This window comes from Bombyx mandarina, chromosome 03 (assembly GCF_030267445.1).
Source record: "Bombyx mandarina strain Sakado chromosome 03, ASM3026744v2".
NCBI lineage: Eukaryota > Metazoa > Arthropoda > Insecta > Lepidoptera > Bombycidae > Bombyx > Bombyx mandarina.
The window spans coordinates 6,728,697-6,742,966 of NC_143210.1; the positions used below are offsets into that span (position 1 = coordinate 6,728,697).

The 14,270-nt window shown below is 34.6% G+C and overlaps 1 protein-coding gene across 17 annotated transcripts in view; it reads left to right on the plus strand.

Annotated features, from left to right (window-relative positions):
• The window catches only part of RapGAP1 (Rap GTPase activating protein 1), a 349,454-nt gene that overhangs the window by 308,025 nt on the left and 27,159 nt on the right, over positions 1–14,270 (plus strand). For all 17 annotated transcript variants that reach the window (XM_089739716.1, XM_089739722.1, XM_089739733.1 and 14 more), the window contains one exon: positions 11,109–11,247. In XM_089739716.1, coding sequence (XP_089595842.1) covers positions 11,109–11,247 — 139 coding nt within the window. The remainder of the gene's footprint in view (positions 1–11,108; positions 11,248–14,270) is intronic.

Sequence of the window (14,270 nt, forward strand, 5' to 3'; positions counted from 1 at the left end):
CAGTCTTTTAACGCTATTATATTTATGCATTTTATTTTTGACTAGCTGACCCGGCAGACTTCGTAGTGCCTCAATCGATAAATAAAAGACCTAAACTTTTGTTTAAAATAAACTTAAAACAAACAAAAGGAATCCGTCCGACGGGGGACATATCAAAGGAAAAACAGAATTGTTATTTTTATTTAATTCCGAGCATTTTCATATTTATCTACCTTTTAAACCTTCTCTGGACTTCCACAAATAATTCAAGACCAAAATTAGCCAAATCGGTCCAGTCGTTCTCGAGTTTTAGCGAGTCTAACGAACAGCAATTCATTTTTATGTACATATATAGATGAGATTATTATAAAGTAATCGGATTGAACAGTTACGATTGGTAGAAATGCTATAACAAATTTAGTTAAATGAAAAGTGCTAGTAAATGTTGATTTATTTTTGTGCTTTCTTTTCTTTATTCATAATCACACAAAAACATAACGGCACAAAGGAATAGGATTTTTTTGTCAAATATGCATTATTAAAAATAGAATAATAAGAAAAATAGAAAAGCACAGAGGTTATTGACAAGTTTAATACATTATTCAAGATAATGGTTTTCCCCATAAATTTCAGTGGTAATGTGAAGTAGATTCGACTGACACATCAGGATTATTGTTTTACAAGCTATTTGAGAAGCCGTATAAAAACGACATTTGATACGTGAAATCCTTACAATTACAACTATGTTTGAGAAAGCACAAATGTTATTACGAAAGAAATCAAAATTGGTAAAACATAAAAGTACCGTTTTAAATTTAAACTTAATAAGCAGATAAGCGAATTAGACAAAAAATGTATATAGTTTTCGACATTCATAATAAAAATTATTAAAACAATCATATTCTTAATAATACAATATTCTTATACATATGTACTTACTATCACCGTTAGTACAAAAGGAATGTTAACATAATTATGTTACAGCATATATTGCATAATCATACTTATAAAACTGGGAATGTTGTTATTGTATTGTCGTTGGCAAATTAGACTTTCTACAGATATCTGGGTAGTAGTTCATTACCCGATTGTGGAGAAATATTTTTAAGAGATCTGGGTTGTTTATAGCCCGATTGCGATGCTGAGCGGTTACTGAATCTCACCGATAACACAAACATGATATCAGAACAAAAGTGTATAAACTTTATTGCAAACCTGTAAAGAACATTGCAAATAAGTCAACCGTTAGATTTAATTTGTAGAATAGGGGTATTATTACTAAAAGCGATCTCTTCCCGATTACCGTTATCATCTAGGGAAATTCTGAAAAAGATAGGGCTGGTATGTCGCAATGCACTATTATTGACAATATTCAGAGAGATCTATTAATGCAGACCAAACTTTTAAACATTTCCTTAATCAATGAAGAATAATATAGATATATAATAGATAAAGAAATGGAAATACTAAATTAATACATTTTCCTACTCTGTCAAGAAATTAATGGGAAAAGATCAATAAAACACAAAATTTTAGTTTTAGGTATTCATCCAAATTTATTTTATCGCCTACAAAGAATGCTCTTTCAGAAACGACACACTTAACCGAACGAATAATTCAATGATCAAAACATTTATTAAACGATTATCCCGGAATTGAGTTCAGTTCTCGCCGCAAATTCTCCTTTATGTATTATACCGAATGAAAACGGGTGCCCATGACACGCTAATTTGGTAATTTAAGGAAAAAAGAAGTCTGCTGAAGCCGTATCTGGTGAATAAGTTTGTTACTCTATGATATTTCTTGAGTTTTTGGTTAAATATTCGTTTACAATGACGGCCTTGTGCGAAGGCGCATTATCCTGATGCAAAATCCAGTTTCCATAATTGTGGCTTTTTTCCCTAGAATTTGCTCTCATAAACGCCGCACAACGCTCAAATAATATTCTTTATTTACCGTTTGACTTTTCAGCAAGAATTAAAAGTGAGCGTAAGTACAACACCGCGATAGTCAGAGAAAACAGAATGTCTTTGCCTTTTATTGGATTTTATTTTTTTCGGCTTCGATTCGTAGATAAACAAATCATATAAATAAACTCGTAAAATAAAATAAATTAACTCGTAAGCCCACATCTCGTCACCAGTAACAATGCGTTTCATGAATGTTGGGTCGGAATTTACTTTTTCTAGCATGTCCTCGACGATATGTCATTGAGTTTTTGATGAAAATTCGGGTCTCTCGGGACTAGCCGTGTAGCAGTATGTTTAATATCCAAGTGATTATTTAAGATGGTACGGATCGACTCACGAGACAAAGAAAGTTTGGCGGCTATCTCTCCCAAACTTGAATGAGGATTTTTAGTCACTGTTTCCTTCACTTTTGCGATGTTAACTTCAGTTGCAGACGTTGATAAGCCACCACCATGAAGACCAGAGCAAGGTAAATCTTCCATAACATCTGGACCGCTTTTGAACGCTGTGTACCATTCATAATCACGTGTTTTTGATAAAGTTGATTGACCGTAAGCCTTCTGTAATACTTTCAGTGACTCCGAGGGAATTTCGCATTCGAAATCGTGTTTGTGACAACGTAAAATTGAATACAAACTCTTTGTTCGACTTCTGTCCATTATGAAATACGCAATACATACTAGATATGGTATCACTAAAAACAGCACTGTATTTAATCTAAATAACAGATGCAATCCAAACTCTGCGCCAAAATGGAAAATTGAGATAACAATTTAACAATAACAACAAAAAAACAAGACTTTGAAACCATAACCAAATCGTCAATTTCCGATACTTTTTGACTGAATGTATTACTGGTTTTAGGACTTGTTGAAAACGCTTGTATGTGACACTGGCTTGACTATTCCCACTAGAAAGTATCATTGGTGTTGGTTAGTACAGGCGTGTTATATCACAATTGAATATTGCATCTTACGTCTTAAACTTGGTGACGACAGTTAAGTTGTGACGTCTATGAGTTCCGGTACTAATGCAAAGTTGATCATAAGTTCAGTTCAGCTAGTAAGGTCTACCGTCTTTAAGATATTAGTCTTACTTTCAATGGTATAAATTGAAATAATAAATTAATTAAATAACTTAATAAATCTATTATAATTAGACCAGTTTATTCGGTTCCAATGAAACCTTTCAGATGTGTCTGGTTTCTGTGGTTTACGCAAGTTTCACAACGGCCTAATTAGATTTAACCTTGTCCGGAAATTATTACATAATATCCACGTTTTCTTGAACATTTTAAATCGTGACTTGTTTTAAAGATATATATCAGTACCATCTAAAATCTTAGAGAAACACATATTTAATAAAAGAAAAGAAAAAAATTTGGAGTTGAGGTACAAGATAAAATTTTCAACGCCTTTTTATTAGCTCGGCATATATTATAAGATATGTTTATTTGTGTGTATTAAACAGAATTTTGAAACTTCGTTTTCACGGAATTCGAAAGTCTGATTAACTTGAAAATATGCCTGCGTATCGAGGTCTGATGAGGATATGATAAATTTTTAATTTCGCTCTAATATCCCGACCAGGAAAACTAGTAAAACAGGATAAAAATTATTAAATTAATTGTTGCTTCAGTTTACTACCTATTTTTAAGTTTTAAAATTATATTCATAAATTATTTCCAAAGTATATTGTGGTGTGGTCTGGTCACGATAGATTAGAAGAGTTGAAATAATACGCCCATTTAGTTTGAAGGTCCGGTTTATTGTGTAAAAAGGTATAATTAGTTACAAGACAGTAGTGCTGACGAAGCACTTTAAATAAGGCTGTTTACATATCTGAATGGTTACACACTAGAATATGATTGGACATAATGCTTCTGGTGTCAATATATTTTAGAGATCTTAATAAATAACTAGTAATACATTTAGAGCATAGAAAGTTATATCATTCCAGTACTCTGCTGTCGAGCTTAAGCTTGACAATCTATAATTAAACAACTTGGATCTTCATAAATTTAATTAGCAATAGGTTGTTAGGTTTTTTACCTAATGCATTTCCAATGTTGTGTTTCCTTGATTTATAGCTAGTAAAACGTTCTATCTGCTCAGTTGTGTGGTTCACCCTCGAAATCGGACGCGCAGAATTTCTAATTAGGGTCGTGGCAGCTGATTCGCTTAGTTTTGGCACTTCTGTAAATTCCAACCACCGTTCCAACATTTGATTCCAGTGGTTGCGTGCGTGCAAGTAAACATGGCCACAGCGTGACGTCAGATTAATTTGATCAAAGTGGAATTCGCTCGAAGTTTTCCACGCTACTTGTTACGAGTCACCGTCAACAGTTCAGCTAATGCTTCCGTCAGTGTCTAATTTTAATCTTCCGATAGTTTTTTACAGGGCTACGGTAAATTTGACCGGCCTACCAACGTTGCAAATGTACACGGGCCGAATATTTTTCTTTGCCACATGTGTATTTTTCTATAAAGTGTAGGATATGCAGACGATTTTGTGTATTTAAATTTTGTACTACATATTTTGGATTGATTATTATGAATTTTTCATTATTTAAATACTCTAAAGCAACAGACGGGACATAAAACAAGTAATCAACTGACCCCAAATTAAATTTCTGTACCAGAGGAGCCAGAGACCAGAGACTAATAACATGATTACGTCTAAATGTATACATACATACACATTGTTTTTGGTGCAATATAACGTTATTCCAATGTAATTTTGACGTCGTCTGTAAGTAAACGGAAGAACGGTATTGCAAACCGTATAAATAACTATGAAGTTTGGAAATACTATAGCCCACCTTCAATCATGAAAATCAAAGTCCAAGTGACCCAAATAAATACATTTCTTTACCGCAGAATAGTTGTACCACCTTTTTAGAATTCGTTTCATCATCATCATTATCAGCCTATAGCACTCCGCTGTTGGATATATATATACATACCTCTTCAATTGCACGCCACTGAGCACGTCCTCGGCTTTTCTCATCCAGCTCTTACCAGCTACCCTCCATAGATCGTTACTCCACTGAGGCCTGGGGTTATTTGTTCATATATAGTTTTTTCCTACCTAAGCTGATGGCTGAAGGCCATTTCAGCATAACCCTAACAAGGTGGGTGGGTGAGCTCACGGGGCTCAAACCTGACGACGTTGCTAACACTAACCCTAGCAAGAGCAGTGCTTCGCATCTACCACCGGATCGGAAACGCGACCCACTGAGAAGATCCGGCGAGAAGCTCAGCGGGCTGCGTCTGTGGGTTCATTTACTCGACGATTGTTTACCATACCAGTATTTATATTACGAGCATATAAAGTATAAATTTTGACTTTGATGGTACTGTTCACTATACCAAATTTAAAGTCAATAAAATTAATTCTGAAGTCCTGGCTTAAAAGACGTCGGTGTACTGATATCGAGCAAAACGATTGGGCATTTTTTGTAATGAAAGTATGTAACATGTATTTGCGAATGACTTCCATGATAAAACAATAAAATCGTGTATTGTCTATACTAATATTATAAAGAGGAAAGATTTGTTTGTTTGTTTGTTTCGAATAGGCTCCGAAACTACTGGACCGATTTGAAAAATTCTTTTCCATTAGAAGCCGACATTGTCCCTGATGAACATAGGCTACTTTTTTTTTTATTTTTTTTATTTTTTTTTTTGGTTTCATGTGTGTTTTAATGTTTCCGAAGCGAAGCGAGGGCGGGTCGCTAGTAATTTTATAAATATAGGTAACTATCACGCCTTTTTCTGTCGCGAAGTAGTTATGCGTTCCGATTTGATTGGTTGAGGCGGATGAGCTACGTAATTAATTTTTCATTTTACACCAGAGCGGGTATCGGTATTCAAGTTATGATGACCACGGACTCCGGTATCAACATTACACTAAGTCGGTCTTGTGATTGATCACAGGTCTACGCATTTAAATAAACATTTACAAAAAAAAATGAAAATTTTTTTTTAAATACGTGGGTCATGAACAAATACACAAATACTCTTTTTTTGGGATTTGAAATGCGACACGAAAGCGCTAATCATTAGTTATAATAGATCATTAAATTAACGTGCGCATGTTTTGTCGCTTCTAAAAAACTACATGCCTGTGAACAGTAAATTAATTCTTAAATTATTATTGACACCTCTGGACGTTCCGTGCTCTAGTTCCGATAGTTTCCATAACTTAATTTACCGCTTGACAATTATGGGTCAGTACAGTTACAAACAGTAGCAATGAAATCCCACGGTATGAGTTCAATGGACGCCAACCTCGTCACGGCTACTTACGCCTCCGTCTATAGACCTGAATTAGCTTCCTTTCTACTAACACTTCAAATAATCCAAAAGCAATCCATTTAGATCGCATTTCATGACCAACAAACTAGTCAATTAGTTGATTTCAATAGCTCTCCTTATGCTTCATTCAAATTGAAGTAATCCGCTGTGCATTCAAAACCGACTGTAAATGTGATTTGTGGGAATTAAGATTGAGTAAATTAAATGAAATTAACCCGTACTAATTCCAGTTGGTTAATTCGCAAAATTCACAATAAAGTATAATGCTAACAAATTAAGATAATGCCTGAAAACCAAATGATGATCACATAATTAAAAATACTTTTACGGTAGTATTATCTCGCGTTTTTATTGCCCGTATATTCATTCGGATGTTTCGAATACTCCACAGTTTTCGTGGTAACTAACGAATAGTCGTCGGTATTTGAAATATTTAATTCACAAAATTCACAATAAAGTATAATGCTAACAAATTAAGATAATGCTTGAAAACCAAATAATGATCACATAATTAAAAATACTTTTACGGTAGTATTATCTCGCGTTTTTATTGCCCGTATATTCATTCGGATGTTTTGAACACTCCACAGTTTTCGTGGTAACTAACGAATAGTCGTCGGTATTTGAATTATTTAATTCACAAAATTCACAATAAAGTATAATGCTAACAAATTAAGATAATGCCTGAAAACCAAATCATGATCACATAATTAAAAATACTTTTACGGTAGTATTATCTCGCGTTTTTATTGCCCGTATATTCATTCGGATGTTTCGAATACTCCACAGTTTTCGTGGTAACTAACGAATAGTCGTCGGTATTTGAATTATTTAATTCACAAAATTCACAATAAAGTATAATGCTAACATATTAAGATAATGCTTGAAAACCAAATAATGATCACATAATTAAAAATACTTTTACGGTAGTATTATCTCGCGTTTTTATTGCCCGTATATTCATTCGGATGTTTTGAACACTCCACAGTTTTCGTGGTAACTAACGAATAGTCGTCGGTATTTGAATTATTTAATTCACAAAATTCACAATAAAGTATAATGCTAACAAATTAAGATAATGCCTGAAAACCAAATCATGATCACATAATTAAAAATACTTTTACGGTAGTATTATCTCGCGTTTTTATTGCCCGTATATTCATTCGGATGTTTCGAATACTCCACAGTTTTCGTGGTAACTAACGAATAGTCGTCGGTATTTGAATTATTTAATTCACAAAATTCACAATAAAGTATAATGCTAACAAATTAAGATAATGCTTGAATACCAAATAATGATCACATAATTAAAAATACTTTTACGGTAGTATTATCTCGCGTTTTTATTGCCCGTATATTCATTCGGATGTTTTGAACACTCCACAGTTTTCGTGGTAACTAACGAATAGTCGTCGGTATTTGAATTATTTAATTCACAAAATTCACAATAAAGTATAATGCTAACAAATTAAGATAATGCTTGAAAACCAAATAATGATCACATAATTAAAAATACTTTTACGGTAGTATTATCTCGCGTTTTTATTGCCCGTAAACTTTTTCCAACGTTTTGAACACTCCACAGTTTTCGTGGTAACTAACGAATAGTCGTCGGTATTTGAATTATTTAATTCACAAAATTCACAATAAAGTATAATGCTAACAAATTAAGATAATGCTTGAAAACCAAATAATGATCACATAATTAAAAATACTTTTACGGTAGTATTATCTCGCGTTTTTATTGCCCGTATATTCATTCGGATGTTTTGAACACTCCACAGTTTTCGTGGTAACTAACGAATAGTCGTCGGTATTTGAATTATTTAATTCACAAAATTCACAATAAAGTATAATGCTAACAAATTAAGATAATGCTTGAAAACCAAATAATGATCACATAATTAAAAATACTTTTACGGTAGTATTATCTCGCGTTTTTATTGCCCGTATATTCATTCGGATGTTTCGAATACTCCACAGTTTTCGTGGTAACTAACGAATAGTCGTCGGTATTTGAATTATTTAATTCACAAAATTCACAATAAAGTATAATGCTAACAAATTAAGATAATGCTTGAATACCAAATAATGATCACATAATTAAAAATACTTTTACGGTAGTATTATCTCGCGTTTTTATTGCCCGTATATTCATTCGGATGTTTCGAATACTCCACAGTTTTCGTGGTAACTAACGAATAGTCGTCGGTATTTGAATTATTTAATTCACAATATTCACAATAAAGTATAATGCTAACAAATTAAGATAATACCTGAAAATCAAATCATGATCACATAATTAAAAATACTTTTACGGTAGTATTATCTCGCGTTTTTATTGCCCGTATATTCATTCGGATGTTTCGAATACTCCACAGTTTTCGTGGTAACTAACGAATAGTCGTCGGTATTTGAATTATTTAATTCACAAAATTCACAATAAAGTATAATGCTAACAAATTAAGATAATACCGGAAAATCAAATCATGATCACATAATTAAAAATACTTTTACGGTAGTATTATCTCGCGTTTTTATTGCCCGTAAACTTTTTCCAACGTTTTGAACACTCCACAGTTTTCGTGGTAACTAACGAATAGTCGTCGGTATTTGAATTATTTAATTCACAAAATTCACAATAAAGTATAATGCTAACAAATTAAGATAATGCTTGAAAACCAAATAATGATCACATAATTAAAAATACTTTTACGGTAGTATTATCTCGCGTTTTTATTGCCCGTATATTCATTCGGATGTTTTGAACACTCCACAGTTTTCGTGGTAACTAACGAATAGTCGTCGGTATTTGAATTATTTAATTCACAAAATTCACAATAAAGTATAATGCTAACAAATTAAGATAATGCCTGAAAACCAAATCATGATCACATAATTAAAAATACTTTTACGGTAGTATTATCTCGCGTTTTTATTGCCCGTATATTCATTCGGAAGTTTCGAATACTCCACAGTTTTCGTGGTAACTAACGAATAGTCGTCGGTATTTGAATTATTTAATTCACAAAATTCACAATAAAGTATAATGCTAACAAATTAAGATAATACCGGAAAATCAAATCATGATCACATAATTAAAAATACTTTTACGGTATTATTATGTCGCGTTTTTTATTGCCCGTAAACTTTTTTCAACGTTTTGAATACTTCACAGTTTTCGTGGTAACTAACGAATAGTCGTCGGTATTTGAATTACGTCTACGAGTCGCGAAAACCGAAGAAAATACTATCATGTGTATAAATATAAATATAAATGTAGTAAGTTACTGATGAAATTACGTCCGTTGCATTCGTATCTAACGATGCACCGGTGTTCGAATCTCAGGCGGGTACCAATTTTTCTAATGAAATACGTACTTAACAAATGTTCATGATTGACTTCCACGGTGAAGGAATAACATCGTGTAATAAAAATGAAACCCGCAAAATTATAATTTGCGTAATTATTGGTGGTAGGACCTCTTGTGAGTCCGCGCGGGTGGGTACCACCACCCTGCCTATTTCTGCCGTGAAGCAGTAATGCGTTTCGGTTTGAAGGGTGGGGCAGCCGCTGTAACTATACTGAGACCTTAGAACTCATATCTCAAGGTGGGTGGCGCATTTACGTTGTAGATGTCTATGGGCTCCAGTAACCACTTAACACCAGGTGGGCTGTGAGCTCGTCCACCCATCTAAGCAATAAAAAAAAAACATATATTGGTTTCAAAAAATTTTAAGTCTTAGTGGTGTGTATGAATTTTAGGCTTGTTATATATTTAGTATTTAGTAGTAGAGGAAGTGTGAAAGTAGCCCCGGTAATTAACAAATTAAAGAGCGGGCGGTTAGCGTGGTATGGACATATTGTGATGCGTAGTGAGAAGATGTGACTAGGAGATGTATGGACATGCTAGTGCCAAGGTAGATGGGGAAGAGGTCGACCGCAGAAGACACGGATGGAGTGTGTGAATGAAGATATGAAAGATAGAGGAGTGAGTGTAGAGATGACGGCTGATAGAAGAGAATGGAATAGAAAAATTCGCTGTGCCGACCCCACCTAGTGGGGTAACGTGGAGAAAAATAAGAAGAGTATCGATCATAAATGTGCTTTTTTTATTGCCTTTGTAGGCAGATTAACCTACGGCTCACCTGATGGTAAGTGGTTACCATAGTGGTTACCGTCGCACATGGACGTCAGCAATGCCAGGGGCAGAGCCAAGCCGCTGCCTATCATTTAACAACAATGTGCTACATTATTATAGCAGGTGCCACAGTAACTAAAAGGTTCTGCCGAATGCACATTGTACTGTTAATTCGTTTCGGTGGTTTATTAAAACCAGATATGCTGTGTGTGACATTTATCGGTTTTACTATACTAGATAAAATCCGACTGAAAAATAAATAATAGTTTAAAAAAACTAACAAAATAAGCTTTTATAGAAAATTCCAACTAAAAAATAGAAAATCAATTTTAATAAATTAGAATTAAAAATAGTGTAAGAAAAAATGATTTTATTTTAAAAAAAAGCGTGGGGTGCTTTTCAGGATATTATCAAAATAACCCTTCTACTCATCTGTTCATAAAATATTTACAACTACTGATACCATGCAGTTTTTTTAACTATTATTTATTTTTCATTTCTTAGTTGAATTTAATTTTTTTAATTTTTTTACTAAGTATATAACTACTATATATAACTATACTAGTAATAAGTATACCAAATTTCGAGTTAATTCAACGTTTTGTAGGGGGTCAAAATCATGTTCAAAAATTTCGTTACATACACATACGTCTGAAACTAATAAAAGCGTATAAATAATATGATTTTCTTTTCTGTAGGTTACCCGGCCGGAGAACCGTCACTCGGTGCCCGTGGGAAGTTCCACTAGAGACAAACAGTATTCAGGACTTCCACCATCTCCAGCGGTTGCTTGTCAGGCCAGTCAGAGGCTCCTGGAAGAGATTCTTTCGAAGCCTGGTAAGTTAATTGAGGTTCGCTTTTCTGTTATTAGATTTAGTATTTTTTTTTTAATTTATAGCGTAGATGGGTGGACGAGCTCACAGCCCATCTGGTGTTAAGTGGTTACTGGAGCCCATAGACATCTACAACGTAAATGCGCCACCCACCTTGAGATATAAGTTCTTAAGTCTCAAGTATAGTTACAACGGCTGCCCCACCCTTTAAACCGAAACGCATTACTGCTTCACGGCAGAAATAGGCAGGGTGGACCACCACCCTGCCTATTTCTGTACCAACCTACCCGTGCGGACTTCCAAGAGGTCCTACCACCATTAAGTAATTATTAGTATGTATCGACAAATCAATGGATTACACGCTGTTCGGTGTTTAACAGTTCTCGGGACACATAGGACATGATTATGCAAATGGCACCCTCTATTTTGAAACTAAAAGTAAAATGCACTTGAATAACAGTTTTTTTTAACAATTTATTCTTTTTTTGCATACCAGCACTCTATTATTCCTTCGCAGAAGCATACGAGGGCTTGAAACATACTCATTACAGCTTTCAAAACGCTTTATTACTAATTACAAAGACCTAAAGTAAAATAAAAAGGCAACTTTACCGGTGGTAGGACCTCTTGGGAGTCCGCACGGGTAGGTACCACCACCCCCCTATTTCCGCCGTGAAGCAGTAATGCGTTTCGGTTCGAAGGGTGGGGTAGCCGTTGTAACTATACTGAGACCTTAGAACTTACATCTCGAGGTGGTTGGCGTATTTACCATGTAGATGTCTATGGGCTCCAGTAACAACTTAACATCAGGTGGGCTGTGAGCTCGTCCATCCATCTAAGCAATAAAAATAAAAAACTTCAATTTTTTAAGATTTCATCACAAGAATTAAATACATAAGTATCAATGTCGATGCTGTCCATGAAAAGGTCGTACAAATATCATATCTAGGCCAGATTTAAGGATAGAAAATAAGACAACTGAAATATTAGAGAGGAAATAATAATTAAAATTCTTCTAAGTTATTCGTGAGCTCCGTTACAGAATATTAAATTAATATGTAGCTTCGCCAAAACGGCTCGTTCAAAGTATATTGACCTGGTTGTAATGACGAGAATTGCGCAAATTTACTTACATACTGGTCTTCATTATGCATATTATTATGACGCAACATACATATAACGCGTTAAGTTCAAATTAGCCTGCAAGACAGTCATTGTACGACACGATAAACATAACGATTGAGACTTTGAGACCAATAATACATCAACAATTTTATACAGTACAAGTTTAAAAAATCGTTCGGAACGGATCGTTTGGAACCTCTGGGTTCGGTTCCCTCTGTGTTTTGTACCGTATGTTCCATGGGGAGTGCTCTGAGGAATTGTTCGAGATGATACCGGCGTCTCGTTTTTACCATCGCACCGCCCGCCACCGGAGTAGAGTTCATCCATACTACCTGGAGCCACTGCGGTCATCCACAGTGCGTTTCCAGAGGTCTTTTTTGCCACGTACCATCCGGCTATGGAATGAGCTCCCCTCCACGGTGTTTCCCGAGCGCTATGACATGCCCTTCTTCAAACGAGGCTTGTGGAGAGTATTAAGCGGTAGGCAGCGGCTTGGCTCTGCCCCTGGCATTGCTGAAGTCCATGGGCGACGGTAACCACTCACCATCAGGTGGCCGTATGCTCGTCTGCCTACAAGGGCAATAAAAAAAATAAAAAAAAAATACTGCGCATAAAAAAAAAATACTACGCAATTGAATTGTGAGTAACAAAGAAAACCTTTATTTGATAACTTTCGGCATTGCTTATTCTCAGTGAAAGTATAGAAAATGTTGAGAATGAAGGTGTGAAAGTGCTCTTTGAAATTATCAACGAGTGTCTTTACGTTTAAAAATATTCAAGAAATCTTAAAGATCGAAAAAAAGCTTTGTTAAGCTTAACTATAAATGACTTACTTAAACTTTCAAAAATTCCTTTTTGAGTTAAAAAAACTCAAACTGTTTTTTTACCTATCAGCTAAATTAAATATTGCGTAAAAGTGAAATTATGTAATTTATTTAATTTTTTTATTTTGTGATAAACTTTTGTCGGATGATTGAGAAAGCGATCTTTAAAGTACATACTACCTAGCTTTAGTTAGCTGATTAAAACATTAATTAAATGAATGTCAACCAGGCGCGACACCATCTTGGGAAATCAAGGTATTGCAGAATGTTGAATAGACTTCTAGAACGTGGCTCACGTTTCAAACTTTGCAATGTGATAAATGGTTGCTAAGTATTACTGCAAAGTGTTACATTTGCTAAGCAGCTATAAATATGCAATGTACCAATGAATTCATCACATTTAGTTTAATGTTATAATTACAAAGCCGAAATATAAATTAATAAGATATAGCTAGATCATCTTGTTACCTCACTTAATTTGATAAATCATTGAAATATGTCTAAAGCACAAATAATAGCCGTTACAGTTTTATAATAATACCTTCACATCGGAGATTTCAATCTACTTTTTGTACGACTACTTCAGTGGCCAATACTGTAATGTTTAGAGACGTTATTTAAAATAAATATAAAAATGAATTGCTGTTCGTTAGTCTCGCTAAAACTCGAGAACGGCTGGACCGATTTGGTCTTGAATTTTTTGTTTTTTTATTTTTTTTTTATTGCTTAGATGAATGGACGAGCTCACAGCCCACCTGGTGTTAAGTGGTTACTGGAGCCCATAGACATCTACAACGTAAATGCGCCACCCACCTCGAGATATAAGTTCTAAGGTCTCAGTATAGTTACAACGGCTACCCCACCCTTCGAACCGAAACGCATTACTGCTTCACGGCGGAAATAGGCGGGGTGGTGGTACCTACCCGTGCGGACTCACAAGAGGTCTTACCACCAGTGATTACGCAAATTATAATTTTGCGGGTTTGGTTTTTATTACACGATGTTATTCCTTCACCGTGGAAGTCAATCGTGAACATTTCTTGAGTACGTATTTTATTAGAAAAATTGGTACCCGCCT